Source organism: Macaca mulatta, chromosome 3 (assembly GCF_049350105.2).
Source record: "Macaca mulatta isolate MMU2019108-1 chromosome 3, T2T-MMU8v2.0, whole genome shotgun sequence".
NCBI lineage: Eukaryota > Metazoa > Chordata > Mammalia > Primates > Cercopithecidae > Macaca > Macaca mulatta.
In genome coordinates, this window is record NC_133408.1 from 124,790,663 (window position 1) to 124,811,055 (window position 20,393).

Consider the following 20,393-nt stretch of genomic DNA (forward strand, 5'->3'; position numbering starts at 1 on the left):
TACCCAATCAGGGGAAGTTGAATCTCAGAATATTTTTGGTTGAGCACCTTTTTGCACACATAAGCACTTTTAATATAACTCATCTAAGTTTCCTTTGAAATTGCAAGGAGTGCATGTGCATTGTTCAAACACAACCACTTAGAACACACACTATGGATACTTTTCAGTCCCTAAATCAATGTAAGACATACAGTTGCTTTCTTATGCATCTTCTCCAAATTTCTTGCTAGTTTGTGTGTGGCATTTTTCTCAACCAGCCATCTCTTTTCACCTAGCCCAGCCCATTGTGATTTAGAAAGTTTAGCAATGTAGCAAAAGAGGAAAAAACAGAGACTAGAGAAGAAACGACAAGGCATAGGTTGACTCTGATCAGTGGTTTTCAAGCTAAATTCCACAGAAAGGTCAGTTGGGAGGGCCAACAAGAGAAGTAGGGGTCATCCAACAACCTCATCCAAATGCTGATTTTGAATTTGGAGGATCCTTAATCTAGTGCTTTTGGAAAACATGTGTCTTTTTTTACTAACCACTACCTATGTTAGAACACCTACATTCTATACTTTCTTTTGTATTTTGTTGAAATGTGTTGATTCAATCTGCTAACAGGCTAGGTAGAGCTGCAGATGGTAAGGAATGAGGAAGTGCTTGTGTGTGGTGTGTGCCTATGTGTAGAGGGTGCACTGTATTCGTTCTGAGTGTAGAATAGACCCAGATCAGTTATACCTGAGTAGATAAAGTAAAACACATCCTCCCACCCTGTGCCAGATACCCATCTAATTGCATTTTGACTTCTGTAGTAAAGATGTTTGCCTTGCCATCTTTAAATGTAGAACTTATTCCCTCTTCGTAGTTTATAAATTTATCTTTTTACTTTTGTGACCAAAATCAATATAAATACATAGTGTGAAATTCTGAAAGAACAAACAAGCTAAAAAAGAAATACTCCTCTAGCCTACACAAGGATAAGGCTGATAAGTAACAATAAAAAAGAATATAATCATTGGGATGAATTATTAAGTAACTTCCTCAAATTGTGTTAGAGTTTATTATTTCCTTAGTAATATCTTTAAAGTGGAACTGAAACATTGAAAAAAAATCGCTCAAAGGTGTTAACTATAGATTAAATTAAGAGTTTAAACAGTATTTAACTAGCACGTACTGTTTTCCACTTTAGATTGTTGTATCTGGAACATAATATTTGCCTGGCTGAAATATTATCAATGGTTTTCAAACTGTTTCTTACAGATTTCTTAGAATTGCTGCAGGGGCCAGCATGAGGGACAAAGAAAACAAAGCGGACAGGATTCCTAACTCCCTTGTTTCAACCCAGGCAACCTCACATTTATCTCTTTTGTACATCACAGTTCTGCTTAGGGTTTCAATTAAGAGAAATCCCAGTGCTAAAGAGAAAACAAAAAACTTTGAAAATCCCCAGCATGGATCAAACTTTATTACAAAGGACTGACTCTTAAGAGTTTCTTCCATACAGAACCTAAATTGTACATTTTCATAAACTAATTTTAATATCAAAATGTGAAACTAAATCTGTAAGTTAATAAATGTGTATACTTTATAATGCTTACTGCTGAGGATACTAAACAAAATATGATAGTTCTTACTGTTAATATACTTTAGGACAATTAAATATTATGTACAGAGAATACAATGACAATCAGCATGTGAATGAAAGCATGCTAAATGGTAACCTAATTGTGGGTTGCTTAGAGAGTAAGGATGCATAGGGAGGTGGTTCTTGAGATTTTTTAAATTAAATAATACATTAAAAATTTTAATAACATTTCTTATGGGAATTTTTAAATTATAAGAGTAAAACCTGTATGCTGTAACAAGTTCTGAGTTGAGTTTGCAAGGACAAATGGGAGCTGATTGGGTACAGGACATGGTAGTAGCCATGGTGGTTGGTTGTCGGCTTCAAGCAGACATGGGGCACTCCATGTAGGAGCGAGATATATTGTGGCTTTCCAGGCCACATTAAGAAATCTGAAATTTAATCTGCAGGTAGATACAAGGAAATACTTAAATGTGTGTTATTTAAATGACATAATAGATTTGTGTCTTAGAACACTGGTCCCCAACTTTTGGCACCAGGAACTGGTTTCATATCAGACCAGGTGTGGGGGATGGTTTGGGGTGATCCAAGGGCATTGCATTTATTATGCACTTTATTTCTATTATTATTACATTGTAATATATAATGAAATATTATATAACTCACCATAATGTAGAATCAGTGGGAGTCCTGAGCTTGTTTTCCTGCAACTAGACAGTACCATCAGGGGGTAAGGGGGAACAGTGACAGATCATCAGGCATTAGATTCTCATAAGGAGTGCACAACCTAGATCCCTTGCATACACAGTTCACAATAGGGTTCACGCTCCTATGACAGTCTACTACTGCCACTGATCTGACAGGAGGCAGAGCCCAGGTGGTAATGCGAGTGATGAGGAGCAGCTGTAAATACAGATGAGACTTCGCTGGCTCACTTGCCACTCACCTCCTGCTATGGAGCCCAGTTCCATGGCCCAGGGGCTGGGGGCCCCTGTCTTAGAAGAGCATTCTGACAGCAATGTGCAGAGTGGATTATAAGGGGACAAGAATGTAAATGAGGAAACAAGTCAACCCCCTTACAAGGATCCAAGTGAGAAATGATGATGGCTTCAACCAAGTTAGCAATGGAGATGGGGAAGAATGGGGCAGATCCAAATAAGACGAAAAGAAATGTCAGAAGTCCCTAAGTGGTTGGATGTGGAGACTGAAGGAGAGGGAAGGAACAAGGATGACTTCTGCATTCTGCCAATGCATCTGGATGCATGCCTGACATGAAGATAAAAGAGCACAGATGTTTGGGATAGTGAATGAAGGTGGTTATATATGTTGTTCCATGAAAATATGTGAGCATGTTTATATCTTCTAGGCCTGGATCTGAAAGTGTATAGGTTAAGAGCATAAGCCACTGTGTTCATATCTTAGCTACCATGTCCTAGCTATGTAGCCTTGGATCTCCAAGGCTATTTCTTCACCCATAAAATGGGGAAAACATTAACACCTACCTCTTAGGGTTGTTGTGAGGTACTTTAGAGTATAGCCTGTAGTAAAAATTTCATGCATGTTATCAAATATTGTTAATTTTTATCTTCCTCAGACCTCAAGTTTCCTCATCTGTAAGCTCATGAAAGGGGAGGGGAATTGTGCTGGATTACATGACTGGGGTCAGTTACCAATAAAGTTTTTCATTCTAGTATGTCTGCTCTCTATTTACAAGTGTGTAAACAAACAGTTTTACTCAAAAATGTTCATCATTTCTAGGAACTTGCCACATCAGACTCAGATTCCCCAACAGCAGACTACAGGTGAGTGCTAAGAATAATAAATTGATGTTTATGAATGAATCTACAGATTAAAAGATAATTATGGCACTATATAATTTATGAAGCTTTAGCTTCACCAAATAAGGCAAAACACTTGTGTCATTCCTTAATCAGACTTAAAACCTCAGAATAATGGCTTAGATTATTACATAGATTGGCATCAGAATGATAAACACAGGGTAAATGATCTTAGAGCAAAAGCATCCATGGAGGTCCTGTCTAATTAAGGAAGACTGAATAAAACCCCTTCCTTCAGTGAAGCTCTCTATTCTTCCCCTTGGTATGAAAGATTCTTAGCTTGGATGCATCTAGGATTTGTCTCAGTAAGTGAGCAGCTTGAAACTGACTCTTACAAAAGGAAACCATTGTGACAAATCACTGAGGCTTCAGGGGGATAAATGAGAAATGGCTGGCCTGGTTTTAAAGCCGCTTTAAAAAGCTGTTATAACATGACCAGTGACAACAAGATGGCAGACAATTCTCCTTGGACTATTCTATTTCCCTAAGACTTGCTTTCTTTATTTCTTTCAAGTGTCCCTAAAAATTTTCCACAGCCAATTATTTCATTCATCTCTATACTGAGTAGATAACTTATTCATGATTGTCTTCTAATTAGTGGTTGATTCCTAGTTCTAATTGCCAGGCAACCATTAATGCCTTTGTAGCTCTTTTGGAAAAGCAAGAGAAGTTTTAAAAATGTAAGTTGGGTGTGGAATTCTGAGTATGAATGGTGGCATTGTGGTAGGGAAACTGTTAAAGTAAATCTCTTAAAAACTTCAGGCACATACAGAAATGTATTGGATGTTTTCATTCAGAAATTATCTTCTCTATTACTGCTTTCGTGAATTTAAGGAGATTTTCGTTTGACAACTTTTCAAAGATTTGAGGCAAGTATAATGAAATTGTTCATCAGATTTTAATTACAAGATAATGTTTATCAGAATTTTCCATACAATTTTGATTACTTGTTTTAATTAAATGCTAACATGTTTCAACAAGACTGTTCAGTATATTGATGTGTTGGTGCTACTTTGTAAGCATTCAGGAGATTGATGAAGGAACAAACTTTGTTATAAAAATGAGTAACCTAAAGAGAGAAAAAAGATAAATGAATCCCTACTACCACTAATTTCATGGTTATTTTTTTAAAGAGGAAAATTTCTAAAAGAATACTTCTACGATAGAAATGATAGAACTTCTTTGTTATTAACCTTGTAGCTTCCATCTGTCCTACGATGTCTATCTCCTGATTCTTAATTATTTCAGGCAGGGAGTGAGTAGGAAGGAGGCAATTTCTAGAAAAATAGTAAATATTTATTTTGAGTATTTAAAAATCCAGATTTTACTTACCCACTAGGAGAATTAGGAAACTTGACTAGATGATATTAGAGCAATTTGTTTAGTAGTCACATAGATATTTTACCAAGTGCTCTTGTTAACTTGCTACATTTTAGTAATACAGAGCATTTCCAAATACAAGGACAATTTATGCCTAAACAAATATAAGAGCCAAAGAGTTTTCCTAGGGGATTTTAAGGTTGTTTAACCCAATTTATAAAATTATTTTTCTGAAACAGATTTTAGGGAGCAGGTATTTTGCTTGAGTCAAGAAAGTTTTGTTCTCCTTTTTAGTTAACACTAGAGCCTATTACCTTGTTTTCTTACATTTTTCTGCAATTTGGATCATACTATTGACTAAAGTACACTATCTCCTCTTGGTTGTTTTGTTGTTATTGTTGTTTTTTTCAGTGAGTCCCCAAATATCTTAAGTGCCAAAGGGAGAGAGACCACCCTAGCATTTTTTTTATAATTATGAAAGATTGGTGTGTTTGTGCCTCTGGTACATTTAAAGCTAAATGGAGGCCAGGTGCGGTGGCCCACGCCTGTAATCCCAGCACTTTGAGAGTCCAAGGCAGGTGATCACCTGAGGTCAGGAGTTTGAGACCAGCCTGGCCGACATGACGAAGCCCCGTCGCTACTAAAAAAATACAAAAATTAGCTGGGCATGGTGGCATACACCTGTAATCCCAGCTGTTTGGGAGGCTGAGGCAGAAAAATCACTTGAACCCAGGAGGTGGAGGTTGCAGTGAGCTGGGATCGCACCATTGTACTCTAGCCTGGGCAACAGAGTCAGACTCTGGATTTAAACAAACAAACAAACAAACAAAAACCTAAATGGAGGCATGCCTCCTGGAGAGAAGGGCTAATGGGCAGTTTACATTCCTTATTTCCATTCTGTTCATTTAAATGAAAAACTTTATTTCTCAATTTCTAAATTATTCTATCTGCAAATGCATGGATTCAGTGCTGTTTATATATATTTTTGAGTACAGCAGCTTTTCTTTTCTTTTACCCTGATTATCCTAATACTGCAAAGAGGCAGCTACATTTATGCGATTGTCATGGAACAGTAACTGGAGTTTTCCAAGTACCATAGAACATTATGTGCGTGTCAGTTTTCTTTATGAAGGTAATTTAGGCATAAGAGTTTGCATCTTGGATATCAAGTAATTTTATTTGTAGCTACCTATATGGAATTTATCAGGGGAAAGTATATCTTGAAGTTTTTTTTTTTTTTTTTTTTCATTTAGTTACTTGTTTTCTTTTAAATTCCCATCAAAGCTCTAAGAAATGAACTAGCTGCTGGTGTTGTACTCCTGGACTTGAGCACTAGCCGGGATAATAGAGCAGTTAAAAGCTGACAATCGCACTAACTTTTGGACTAGGCCCAAACCATTAGGTTTGATGCCCCTTCAGGTTTTCTCGTTTTCTCTGCCCTACCAGCCCACATGATATTTTTTTAAAAGCCACGATTAAAAGGTACAGTTATATATCCTGCAATCAACCTCATTCTTTTTGTTTATTGTGGGAGGAATTTTCAGACTGTTCCTTTTGGGAAATACAAAATATTATAGCCTTGGTCCAAGAAGGAGAAGACTAATTTAGAATTTTTTCTTTCACTTTCTGTTTTTTAAAAAAACGAAATACAGAGAAATAATGCAATGTAATTATTTTACATTGTATTAAGAAGATGGAAACTTTCTCCTTGCCATAATTTGCTTTGCTCAAAATCTAAAAGTATACATGCCCTGACTAACTCCTGCCCATATTCATTCTTACACATTGCAGGTAAATGGTATCCCTGAAGAAAGAAAACTGACTGAAGCAATGAATTTATAATCAGACAATATGGCAGTTATATCACATTTCTTTTCTCTTCCAATAATGCATGAGCTTTTCTGGCATACGTTGTGCATGTTGGCAGTATTAAGTGTATCACCAAATAATACAACATAACTTTCATTTTACTAATGTATTTTTTTTGTACTTAAAGCATTTTTGACAATTTGTAAAACATTGATGACTTTATATTTGTTACAATAAAAGTTGATCTTTAAAATAAACATTATTAATGAAGCCTAATGACTGGTGAAATTTACTTCAATAAAGTATTTGCTTCCTATTTAGTAGAAATCTTTTAATTGCTAGAAACAGGTTTATGTGTTCATTCTCATTCCACAAGACTTTATTTAATGCTTCCTATAAATATACAAAATGCCTGTGCCTCCGTGTTCCAGTTGAGCAACCCATTTAAATAATACTTTAACTCTTGTGGCCTGTAAATCCTGTTGTTTTATATACCACTTGGAGTGTTTTTGAATAAACCTAGTTTTATGGATTGTGAAACTGATGACACCCAATTCACGCAGGGCAGCCCAGGTTGCATACTTACCTGACTTCATAATCAGATATTTGGTTTTTTTTTTTTTTTTTTTTCTTTAGCTACACCTACTGGAATGGGAGGATATTTGGATCTAGAAGCAAGACAGGAGCTGTTACACAAAAAGAGAATAGTTACTGCTAATGTGACATCAGTTAGCTCCAAATCCCCAGAGTACTTTACATAACTCCTTTATGTTCAAGTCTCTCTAGCTTTGGTCAGTTTCATGCATCTTGGATACTATTGGATCAGTGTGGCTATCATGTCACCTGGCAGGGCAGCTTTCCTTGCAGACTGGACTAGCTGGAAACCTTCTCTTAATCTACTCTGGGAAAATTTTTGTGTCACCTATTAGGTGGCCAGAGGTCACACAAATTCCAAAATCCAGAAAGATTCCCTGTTAATGTTAGGTACCGTAACTTGTTTTCCACTTAGGGAGAATACTCTGTCACATCATTGACATTAGAACCTCCCCCTTCTTTCTAGGACAGAGGATGTAGGTTCTCTTATTTCTTAAAGATGTATCTCTTACTCTAATTTCTTCCTAAGTTAACTAGGGCATTGCCACTTGCTGTTCTACAGGAGTAATCAGCTTGAGGTTGTAAATGTATTGCAACAGAGTCATGGCCTAGGAGGAATGCAGTGTTGTCAAGGCTCCAGAGGACCAGATTTTGGCACAGAACGCAGAGTAAACAAACTGTTGCTACTGCCAGGTGAAATCAAATTGCTCCTAATAGTCCCAGTGAGCAGGAACAAAGTAATGCACGATCAACATATCATGGACTACAGATCAGAAATCAGGAACTTTATTCATCTATTCTAGTAAAGAAGCCATTTGGAGATTGCAAAGTGCAGTTGGAGTTAGAATTGGTTTTTACACTGACCATATTGAGATATTGAATGGGGACAGAAATCACTGGCCAGCATCTTACAAATATTTAATAATAGCTTTAATCACTGCAGTTCCCCGTGAAAAAGTGATCTTGCTTCTGACTTAATATTTTGGTGGGGAAAAGAGTACAAATAATTTCCCCTTGGTTGATGCTACCCTAATAGTCCTTAAGGACTATTAAGGGTTTTTGTGTTTTGTTTTCGAAATGAGGATTCTGCCACGTGCTGAGGATTTCTATCCCAACTATACTCTCCTAGTGGGCAAAAGACTATATGGTAAGTTTTGGGTCCTGATGGTAAACTTAAAACACCTTTTCAGTTAGCCAGCATAATCCCTTGCCCTAAAATACTGACTAGAGTGGTTCTCTACATTTTTAGGAATCCAAGTAAACTCAGATTTAGATTCCAAATATCCCCTAAAAGTTAGTGACTTTTCCACCCTCCAAGGTATATTTACCCATATACATGACAGCCTCTCTTTGAGGAAGGTCTAGGTTCAATTTCCACATGGTGTGTACCTGAGGTTACAAGATTTGCCATCATTTCACAGGTTCCATGTCTATAAACTGGTTCTTTAGAATTGACTAAGGGACCATGATTCTTTCGAACACTGACTTTAGTAAGGCCTTCTCCCACCAAACTTGTGTGTTTATTTCTATCCCCCTTCAGCACTTACTTGGAGGCTACATCAGTAATGGTACTGGGCAGTGCAATAAGGAATTGTTGATCTTTAGACACAAGTGCCAATGGCAGTAATGAAACTGAAAGCCCCTAAAAACATTTATTTAGGTCAAAATATGCATTAAAAAATTTACATCTGTAAGTCTACACTGATGACAGAAAAGAGCACTAAGTAAAGCTATTAAGGCTAAATTTGAGGCTAAGAGAATACTTAGAAAAAAATCAAATAGAAAATAACATCAAGGTCAGTGCCTCCAAGTACATACATAGCAAATAGGTGAGGTGAGTGACCCTTGGGATCAATGGTCCAAGATCTGAGCTATTCTCACGTCTTGACCATACCAATTAAGGATGAATAAAAGCCTTCAAGCAAGCCATCCTAAAATAGGGCAGCTTCAAAAAATTTGCATTTCAGAATTTCCTGTGAAACACCCCTACCATTTGCTTACTTACTGAATGCCTAATATGTTACTATAAGTCAGAGAGTGTTCTAAGATGTAGTCGTGAGCCATATTAGACATAGGCTTGTTCTCAAGGAGTTTACGTTCTACTGGAAAAGACAGATATTAATCAAGTCATTATACAAATAAATGTCAACCTGTAATAGTGTGATAAATGCTATGAGGGAAAGTAATTGATGCGATAAAAGTTTATCACAGCAAGACTTGACCTAGTCAGCAAGGTCAGAGAAGCTTCCCTAAAGTTTGGTTGATACCAAAAGAATGAGTAGTAAATGCTAAGATGAAAAGAAACTATCAACAGAGTAAACAGACAACCTACAGAATGGGAGAAAATTTTTGCAATCTATACATCTGACAAAGGTCTAATATTCAGCATCTATAAGGAACTTAAACAAATTTACTAAGAAAAAAAAACATTAAAAAGTGGGCAAAGGACATGAATAGACAATTGTCGAAAGATGACATACATGTAGCCAACAAACATATGAAAAAAAGCTGGCCAGGTGCAGTGGCTCACGCCTGTAATTGCAGCAGTTTGGGAGGCCGAGGCGGGCAGATCACTTGAGGGGTAGTCAGGAGCTCAAGACCAGCCTGGCCAACATGGTAAAACCCCATCTCAACTGAAAATACAAAAATTAGCTGGCCATGGTGGTGGGCACCTGTAATCCAAGCTACGTGGGAGGCTGAGGCAAGAGAATCATTTAGACCCAGGAGGTGGAAGTTGCAGTGAGCCGAGATCACACCACTGCACTCCAGTCTGGGAGACAGAGCAAGGAAAGCTCAACATCACTGATCATTAGAGAAATGCAAATCAAAACCACAATGAGATACCATCTCGCACCAGTCAGAATGGCTTTAAAAAAAAAAAAAAAAAAGGTAAAAAAATAACAGATGCTGGCAAGGTTGTGGAGAAATAAGAATGCTTTTACACTGTTGGTGTGAGTATAAATTAGTTCAACCATTGTGGAAGACACTGTGGTGGTTCCTCAAAGACCTAAAGACAGAAATACCATTCAACCCAGCAATCCCACTGCTGGGTATATATGCAAAGGAGTATAAATTATTCTATTATAAAGATACATGCACATGTATGTTCACTGCAGCACTATCCACAACAGCAGAGACATACAATCAACCTAAATGCCCATCAATGACAGACTGCATAAAGAAAATGTGGTACATATACACCATGGACTACTATGCAGCCATAAAAAAGAATGAGATCATATCCTTTGCAGGGACATGGATGGGGCTGGAGGCCATTATCCTTAGCATACTAATGTAGAAACAGAAAACAAAATACCACATGTCCTCATAAGTGAGAGCTAAATAATGAGAACACATGGACACATGGGGGTAACAACACACACTGGGACCTGTTGGAGGGCAGGAGATGGGAGGACAGAGAGGATCAGAAAGAATATCTAGTAGGTGCTGGGCTTAATACCTGGGTGATGGGATGATCTGTGCAGCAAACCATATGGCACACATTTACCCATGTAACAAACCTGCACATCCTGCATATGTACCCCTGAGCTTAAAATAAAAGTTGGAAATGAAATGAAAAAAACAAAATGTCATTTAATGTCAACTGAAAGAATGAGAATGGATGTCTGCCTGACAACTAGTGTTGGACAGTGTATTAAAATGGGCATTGATATACAGCCAGTGAGATCGTAAGTTGGTACCACTTTCCTGGGAAGAGACTTGACGACACGTTCTAAGAGCCTTTAAGCTTCATTTCATATGCACCAAGCAATTTCTAATTTAAGTTGGATTCTCATGTTTCTCTCTTTTGAGGAGACACAGCACTGGTCATGGCACTAGGAGAGTGATATTTTTCACTATACATTTAAAAATTGGCCTTATGAATCTATGTGTCTAATGTGAGTCTACCCCTGAATGGTAGCTTTCTTTATGGGATTCTGGCAAAATCAGGCTCCTGATCCTGTAATACCAAAAGCCAGCCCATGGACTATGGTTAATTGAAGGAATAAGTGTTCCTTGGAGAGGGCTCTTGACAATGATACAATTGATATCCTTTGCAACACCTTGGCTGACTGCTCCCTGTTAATTCAAACTGCAATAGAAAATATAGATTGAGTTGATTTGAAAAGAAACTAAGAGAATGATATGTTTCAGTGCTGGTATGTGAAGAATTATTGCAAGTATGAGCAAAAGGGTAGGGCAGGAGTAAACACTATGTGCATTGTGAAATAATTGATGGCTTTGCAACCTAAGATGAGTAGCCTTAGGTGACAAGAGAAGTGACTCAAGAGTTCTAAGGCCATCTGTTGGAACAAAGGTGATTTTAGAAAAACAAATCTAACTGAACTTGTGATGGTGCTAAGATTAGGAAAGTTATTTCCTGACTTTATATTTATCTGCAATGTTATAATTTTTTGTAAGGAAGAATGTATTCATATCTTACTTGAGTAATTAGAAAATCTTCAATAAAATTTTAAGGAAATGTCAACAAAAGAAAATGCTAAGATGAAGAAGAATAAGAAAAAATATTTGAGGCAGATAGAAGAGCATTATCTAAGCCCTTTTGGAAGAAGAGATACTAGTGAGTCTAGAGTTCTTTAGAAAGTCCAGGGTAGCCACAGTAATGGAGACTAGGCAAGAGATGGTGAAGTATAGGGGAAGGTGAGACCCAAGGTAGGCCAAAACCATGCATGAACTTAAAGGAGAAAAATAAAGTCTGAAGGATGTTAAGAATGAAAAATGTGAAGTGGTCATATTTAACCTTTTTATACATATGAATAATCCAACAATAATATAGAGAGCAGACAGAGCAGTTGGGCAGAATGGGTGTGGTCATACTAGTCAGAAATCTGTTTTAGATACAATTGGAGAAATGATAGCTTTGACTACGATAGTGGTGGGAGATTCAAGAGCTACTTAGGAGGTAAAAAGGCAGCAGTTGTTGGTACACTGATACTTTGGAAATAGTGTTGAGGAACAGAGAGAAGCCAATTCTGATGTGTGGGTTTTCTTGGTCAAATGGTGGCAATATCCATTGTGACAGACAATAGTGGATGAGAATCAGGATTAAGGAAATGATATGAGCTTAGTTTTATGCAAAGTGAACTTCAGGTACCTCTGAGAAAATCAAAATAAGTAGACAATTGAATATATGAATTTGAAACTCAGAGTAGAAGTTCGGACTGGTGCTACAATTGGTGAGTCATCTGGATATGGGTTTTCATTGAAACCATAGGATCTGATGAGAAAACTGGTGGTCATTTTGTCATCTGAATATTCATGCAGCAGCTAAAGTGTGTTGCAATTATTTCTCCAATAGCTAGCAAAAAGGATAAGGTACCTGAAGTTGGATATTTGCCAGAATCTAACGATCAGAGAAAGTCTGAGATGGTATTTTATTGACATTTCACAAAATTAAAATATAACATTACTTATTATTTTTGTACAAATTTTATTACTTTCTTAATAAATCTTACGTTTTTAAAGGTTGTTCATGTGCTCCAAGGATTTCGGTGATCAGATCATCTCACTTTGCATTCAATTAATAGGCTGCAGTTCATTTTAGGCAGTTTATCATGTAGTTTTCATATTATGTTTAATTTTTATGTGATTAAGATTCTTATTACCTTAATTTGGGAGTCCATGCATGTGCCTAAAGCAAATTTTAAGTGTTAAGACAATGAAGAAAGGTTGAGATAAACTGGCCTAGTAGAATTATATACTCCCTTTCCTTTTTCATTTTTTAACATTTCAAAATATCTTATTGGACTGAGTATCAGGGCCCTTTCATTCATTCATTGAGTGAATACTGACTTATGACCTTTTGTGTTCTAGGCATTGAACTATGCACTGGTGAATAAAACATAGTGTATTATGGAAGATCATGAACAAAGTCTAGTATACTATCTGGTACTAGTTGGTGCTAAGTAAATATTTGTTGACAGAATTAACCTAATGTCTAATATAAAAGGTATGAAGGTTTTAAGAATGTTGTAACAGAGAATGAGGAAAGGAAGCTACCTGGATTAAATGATCAGAATAGGCTATCTAAAGAGAAAATATTTAAGACATGATTTGAAGACTAATCATGTGCCACTCATGCTTAGCATTCTGGTCACAGGAAACAGCATGGGCACAGACCGAAAGGCAATGTAATGACAACAGGTGGTTGTGGTTTCTGCCCAGTATCAATTTACCCTTCTTCTAGCAACTTTACATTTTTTTCTCTACACAAACATCTCTGCTCTAATTTCTAGCCAGGTACTTGCATTTAAGGTGACTCCACACCTTGCACCAGATCTCGGGTCTGGCTAATCAGAACACTGCATCTCTCTGGTCAAGGTTTAGACCTCGGACTCAGTAGGACCTGTGAGATATAATTTAATTTTACTGAGACTGCCAAATGGGTGGGGGGCTCTTATCCAATATACTTGAATTTGGAGTGAAAATAAGGCCAACAGAAAAAAAGTAGAGGACCAATAGAATGGTCAGAAACCAATTCTTTATATACTGCAGGTAGTTGGTTTGAGTAACATTTGACTCTCAAGAACATGAAGGATCTCTGTGTTGCTGGAACATATTGATGAGGGGGAAGTGAGATTAAAGATGATTCTGGGGATGTAAACAGAGTCCTATTAGTCTTACAGACTTTGATCGTGGAGTTTGGATTTTATTCTAAAAACATCGGAAACAAAGCATTTGAAGTAGAAAAACAACACGCAATTTACATTTTTAAATTACTCTGGGTTTGTCCTTAATTGTTCCAGCAGGAATGTGTGACCATACAAGTGAAGTGTTGCTAGGAAAGTTCACCTAAGCCTTGGTATCCAGAGATTTTGTTGGGGGTCAGTCATGTAGGCATGTAGTGCCCATATGAATGACCTCAGCTACTCAGATTCCATCCAGTCTTCACCACAGAGCAAAACCAGGCATTCATCACAAATCACTTTTCTAGGATGAACTTATCCAGTCAAACTGGTACAGTGTAGGCCAAGGGCTTAGTCATACAAAAACAGATGTTTACAATAAATACCATAAATACAGCATGGTTCAGGGCTTCCGGCATACAGAAACTCATATCAGGAAGAATGTTCCAAGGGCTCAGAGGCTACCTTCCAGGGGCCAGCCAATGGCCAGGCCTGAAGATAAACATTTCTTTGAAATGTGTAAGATTTGAGCAACCCAATCCTCCTGCCCAAGGATTTAACAGCAGATTTGAGCAGGCAGCAGAAAGAATCAGCAAACTTGAATATGGGACAATTGAGGTTATCCAGTCTGAGGAATAAAACAAAAAAAGAATGAAAGTAAATAAATAGAGCTTGAGAGATCCGTCTTACTCCATAAGCATATCATCATATGCATAATGGGAATCTCAGAAGGAGAAGAGACAGAGAAAGAGACAGACAGGAAGAATACATCAAGAAACAATGGCCAAAACTTCCAAAATTTGATGAAAAACATTCACATTCAAGAGCTCAATGAACTCTGAGCAGGACAAACTCAGAGATACACACTTAGACACATCATGATCAAATTATTGAAAGACAAAGAAAAAGAAAGACTCTTGAAAGCAGCAAGAAAAATGTAATTCAGTATGTGCAAGGGCTCCTCAACAAGATTAACAGTGGATTTCTCATCAGAAACCATGTAGGCAAGAAGGCAGTGGGATGACATATTCGAAGTCCTTGGGGGAAAAATCATCAACCAAACATTTTATATCCAGCAAACTTATTTTGAAAAACTGAAGAAGAATTTAAGACATTCCCAGATAAACACAAAGTAAAGAAATGCTAGAAAGCTTGCCCTACCAGAAATATTAAAGGGAGTCCTACTGACAGTATTAGACAGATCATTGAGGCAGAAAATTAACAAGGATATTCAGGACCTGAACTCAACCTTGGACCAAATAGATCTGATGGACCTCTACAGAACTCTCCACCCAAAAAAACAGAGTATACATTCTCATCACCACATGGCACATACTCTAAAATTGACCATATAATTGAACATACAACAATCCTCAGCAAATGCAAAAGAATGGAAATCATACCAAACATTCTGTGGGACCAGAGCACAAAGAAACAGATGTCAAGACTAAGAGGATCACTCAAAACCATTCAATTACATGGAAATTAAACAACATGCTCCTTAATGACTTTTGGGTAAATAATGAAATTAAGGCAGAAATCAAAAAATTCTTTGAAAATAATTAAAACAAAGATAAAACATATCAGAATCTCTGGCACACAGCTAAGGCAGTGTTAAGAAGGAAATTCATAGCACTAAATGCCCACATCAAAAAGTTGGGAAGATCTTAAATTAACAACTTTACATCACAACTGAAAGAATTCAAGAAGCAAAAACAATCAAGGCCAAAACTAGCAGAAGACAAGAAATAACCAAAATTAGAGCTGAACTGAAGGAGACTGAGACATGAAAAACCATTCAAAAGATCAACAAATCCAGGAATTGGTGGTTTTTGTTTTGTTTTGTTTTGTTTTTTGGTTTTTTGGTTTTTTTTTTTTTTTTTTTTTTGAAATGGAGTCTCCCTCTGTCACCCAGGCTGGAGTGCAGTGGCATGATTTTGGCTCACTGCAAGCTCTGTCTCCCAGGTTCATGCCATTCTCCTGCCTCAGCCTCCTGAGTAGCTGAGACTACTGGTGCCCGCCACCACGCCCGGCTAATTTTTTGTATTTTTAGTAGAGACGGGGTTTCACCGTGTTAGCCAGGATGGTCTTGATCTCCTGGCCTCGTGATCCACCCGCCTCGGCCTCCCAAAGTGCTGGGATTACAGGCATGAGCTACCACACCCAGCCCAGGAATTTTTTTTTTAATCATTGAGATAGATAGACTGCTAACTGGATTAATAAAGGATAAAATAGAGAAGATCCAAATAAAACAATCAGAAATGATGATGGGAATGTTACCACTGACCACAAAGAAATAAAAATAACCATCAGAAACTACTATGAATACCTCTATGCACACAAACTAGAAAATGCAGAAGAGACAGATAAATTCTTGGACACATATACCCTCCCAAGACTGAACCAGGAAGAAATTGATTCCCTGAACAGACCAATAACAAGCTCTAAAACTGAATCAGTAATAAGTAGCCTACCAACCAAAAAAAGCCCAGGACCTGATGGATTCACAGCCAAATTCTACCAGATGTATAAAGAAGAGCTGGTACCATCCCTGTAGAAATTATTCCAAAAAATTAAGGAGGTGGGACTCCTCCTCGACTCATTCTATGAGACCAGCATAATCCTGATACCAAAACCTGTCAGAGACACAAAACAAAAAAGAAAACTGCAGGCCAATATCCTTGATGAACACTGATGCAAAAATCCTCAATAAAATACTTGCAAACTGAATCCAGCAGCACATCAGAAAGCTAATCCACCACAAACAAGTAGGTTTCATCCTGGGACTGAAAGTTGGTTCAACATACACAAATCAATAAATGTGATTAATCACATAAACAAAAGTACAGACAAAAACCATATAGTTATCTCAATAGACGCAGAAAAGGCATTCAATAAAATTCAACACCCCTTCATATTAAAAACTCCCGATAAACTAGGTATTGAAGGAACATACTTCAAAATAATGAGAGCCATCTATGACAAACCTACAGCCAACATTATACTGAATGGGCAAAAGCTGAAAGCATTCTCCTTAAAAATCAGTACAAGACAAGAATGCCCTCTCTCTTCACTCCTATTTAACATAGCACTGGAAGTCCTAGCCAGAACAATCAAGCAAGAGAAAGAAATAAAGGGCATCCAAACAGGAAGAGTGGAAATCAAACTATCAAACTATTCTGTTTGCCGACAAACATGATTCTACATCCTGAAAAATCCCATAGTCTCAGCCCAAAAGCTCCTTTCACTAATAAGCAACTACAGCAAAGTTTCAGGATACAAAATCAATGTACAAAAATCACTAGCATTCCTATACACCAACAGCCAGCTAAGCCAGGAGCTAAATCAGAAAGGCAATTCCATCCACAATTGCCAGAAAAAGGATAAAATATCGAAGATACAGCTAATCAGGGAGGTGAAAGATCTCTACAATGAGAATTACAAAACACTGCTCGAAGAAATCAGAGAAGACACAAACAAATGGAAAAACTTCCCATTCTCAAAGATGGGAAGGATTGACATTATTAAAATGGGCATAGTGCCCAAAGCAATTTACAGATTCAGTGCTATTCCTATCAAACTACCAATGACACTCTTCACAGAACTAGAAAAAACAAACTATTTTAAAATTCATATGGAACCAAAAAAGAGCCTGAATAGCCAAAGCAATCCTAAGCACAAAGAACAGTGCTGGAAGCACTGTGTTACCTGATGCCTCAAACTATACTACAGTGCTACAGTAACCAAAACAGCACGCTACTGGTACAAAAACAGGAACATAGACCAATGGAACAGAATAGAGGATATAAGGCTGCACCCCAATGACCATCTGATCTTCAACAAAACTGACAAAACATGCAATAGGGAAAAGACTCCCTATTCAAATAAATGGTGCTAGGATAACTGGCTACCCATATGCATAAGATTGGAATTTGTCTCCTTCCTTACACCATGTACAAGAATCAACTCAAGATGGATTAAAGGCTTAAATATAAAACCCAAAACTATAAAAGCCCTGAAAGACAACCTAGGCAATACCATCCTGGACATAGGAATGGGCAAAGATTTCATGACAAAGACACCAAAAGCAATCAAAACAAAAGCAAAAAATTGACAAATGGGATCTAATTAAACTTAAGAACTTCTGCACAGCAAAAGAAACTATCAACAAAGTGAAGAGACAACCTACAGAATGGGAGAAAATATTTGCCAACTAGGCATCTAACAGAAGTCTAATATTCAGCATCAATAAGGAACTTAAACAAATTTACAAGAGAAAAACAACCCCATTAAAAATGGGCAAAGGACATGAACTGACACTTTTCAAAAGAAGACATACGTGTGGCCAAGCATATGAAGAAAAGTTCAATATCACTGATCATTAGAGAAATGATCAATGTACAAAAATCACTAGCATTCCTATATACCACCAACAACCAAACCAAGCCAACAAAAAAACATAATCCAACTATATGTTGTCTTCAAGAGGCACACTTGAGATTCAGAGACTCAAATAAGTTGAAAGCAAAATTACAGAAGAAAAGATATTCCAGGAAAATGTTGACCAAAAGAAAGCTGGAATATTGTATCAGAAAAATAAACTTTAAGATAAAAATTATTAGCCAGGCATGGTGGCTCAGGCCTGTAATCTCATTCAAATTTAGGAAATCTAAAGAGCCCCAGTAAAATACTGCAGGAGAAGGTCAACCCCAAGGCACATAATCATCAGATTCTCCAAGGTCAAAATGAAAGAAAAAAATGTTAAGGGCATTCCATGGGTTTAATGGATATTAACTTCAGTAGGCAAAAGCCACAATCCCAGATGTTTCTGAGAGAATTCCTTCTCTATTTTGGCCTCCTGCTGAGGGACACCACTTTTGTTTCCTAGAAGTCCTCTAGGTTGGGAAGATCTGTAAGGCACAACCTTAATCTCTTGCAAGAGTCCTTTATACGATTTCATCTTCTAACCTTTTTTTTTTTTTTTTTGAGGTTTTAGTAAAAGGTTGTACAGTCATACACTCAACCATCTTTTTGTGCCACACTTTTGGCAGCCATTTCTGATTCTAGGCTTATTTTGCCACATAGAGAAGCTGGAATTTTAAATGTCATCCAGTCTTGGTTACTTTTTGTCTCCTTTCTCTCATTTTTTACTGTAAGCAAACCAGGCATATCTTCAATACCTTGCTTGGAAATATCCTTAGCTACATATCTAAGTTTATCATTTGTGAGTTCTCTTTCCAGGAAACAATTTCCCTAAGCTTTCTACCACTACATGACAAGAATCTCCCTTTATGCAGGTTCAAATACTGTTTCTTATTTTCTTGTGAGCCCTCATTGGCAGCACCGTTAAAATCCAAATTTCTACTAAAAATAATTTCAAGGCAGTTTAGGTTTTCTGTATCAAGCTCCTCATAATTCTTACATCCTGCAGGGGTGGAGGCAGTAGGGAACCTGTCAACTAAGAATTCTATGTCTGGCAAAACTGTCCTTCAAAAATGGGGGTAGGGGGTATGTGGCTGGACGTGGTGGCTCATGCCTGTAATCCCAGTACTTTGGGAGGCTGAAGCAGGAGGATTGCTTGAGCCCAGGAGTTCAAGATCAGCCTGGGCAACATAGGGAGACCTTGTCTTTACAAAAATTAAACAATTAGCCAGGCATGGTGGCTTGTGCCTGTGGTACCAGCTACTTGGGAGGCTGAGGTGGGAGGATCACTTAAGCCTGGGAGGTCAAGACTGCAGTGAGCTGTGATTGCACTATCGCTTTCCAGCCTGCGTGACACAGTGAGACTCTGTCTCAAAAAAACAAAAAACAAAAACAAAGGAGAATTTAAGACATTTCCAGATAAAGAAAAGCTGAAGGATTCTCTTACCATTAGACCTGTCCTACAAGAAATGCTCAAGGTAGTACTTCAGGGTAAAGGACACTCAACAGTAACTCAAAGCCAAATAAAGAAATAAAGATCTTCAGTAAAGTTAAATACACCAGCAAACAAAAAAGTTGATACTACTGTAATTTTGCTTTATAGCTCTACTTTTTCTACATGATTTAAAAGACAAATGTGGGATGGACATGGTGGTTCATTCCTGTAATCCCAGCACTTTGGGAGGCCAAGGTAGTTGGATCACCTGAGGTCAGGAGTTCAAGATCAGCCTCGCCAACATGGTGAACCCCCGTCTCCACTAAAAGTAGAAAGATTAACTGGGCATAGTGGTGTATGTCTGTAGTCACAGCTACTCAGGAGGCTGGGGCAGGAGAATCATTTGAACTTGAGAGGTGGATGTTGCAGTGAGTCGAGATCATGACACTGCACTCCAGCCTGGGTGACAGAGGGAGACTCCGTTCCCCCCACCCCCGAAAAAAAAGAGAAATGTGTAAAACATAAATCTATATTATTGGACACACAATGCATAAAAATGTAATTTGTGACGTCAGTAACATAAAAGGAGACAGAGTTGTATAGAGGCAGAGATTTTGCATGCTATTGCAGTTATCAATTCAAATTTAGGATGTTAAACATGAGCCCCATAGTAATCACAAAGAAAATAATTTTAGAAGGTTCACAAAAAGAAGTGAGAGGGGAATCAAAACCTTTTACTACAGAAAAATCAACTAAACATG

The 20,393-nt window shown here is 37.5% G+C and overlaps 2 protein-coding genes across 27 annotated transcripts in view; one reads left to right on the forward strand and one right to left on the reverse strand.

Annotated features, from left to right (window-relative positions):
* Nucleotides 1-6,810, forward strand: part of SGCE (sarcoglycan epsilon) — a 71,484-nt gene extending 64,674 nt beyond the window's left edge. For 11 of the 24 annotated variants that reach the window (XM_028846053.2, XM_028846054.2, XM_077997056.1 and 8 more), the window contains 2 exons: nt 3,326-3,369; nt 6,517-6,810. In XM_028846053.2, coding sequence (XP_028701886.1) covers nt 3,326-3,369; nt 6,517-6,533 — 61 coding nt within the window. In that variant the 3' untranslated portion in view covers nt 6,534-6,810. Of the gene's footprint in view, nt 1-3,161; nt 3,258-3,325; nt 3,370-4,167; nt 4,275-6,516 lie in introns of those variants that run through there. The other 13 variants (XM_077997049.1, XM_077997050.1, XM_077997052.1 and 10 more) reach the window with 3 other exon arrangements.
* Nucleotides 1-20,393, reverse strand: part of CASD1 (CAS1 domain containing 1) — a 124,518-nt gene that overhangs the window by 42,156 nt on the left and 61,969 nt on the right. Inside the window, exons 18-19 of one of the 3 annotated variants that reach the window (XR_001443761.3) lie at nt 4,599-4,682; nt 4,422-4,474 (exon numbers count right to left, since the gene is read on the reverse strand). The exons of 1 other annotated variant lie outside the window; for it this stretch is intronic. Coding sequence is in view for 1 of the 2 variants with exons in the window: in XM_077997045.1 (XP_077853171.1) it covers nt 14,395-14,403 (9 nt within the window). In the remaining variant the exon portion in view is untranslated. Of the gene's footprint in view, nt 1-4,421; nt 4,475-4,598; nt 4,683-14,379; nt 14,404-20,393 lie in introns of those variants that run through there. One more of the 3 variants, XM_077997045.1, reaches the window with a different exon arrangement.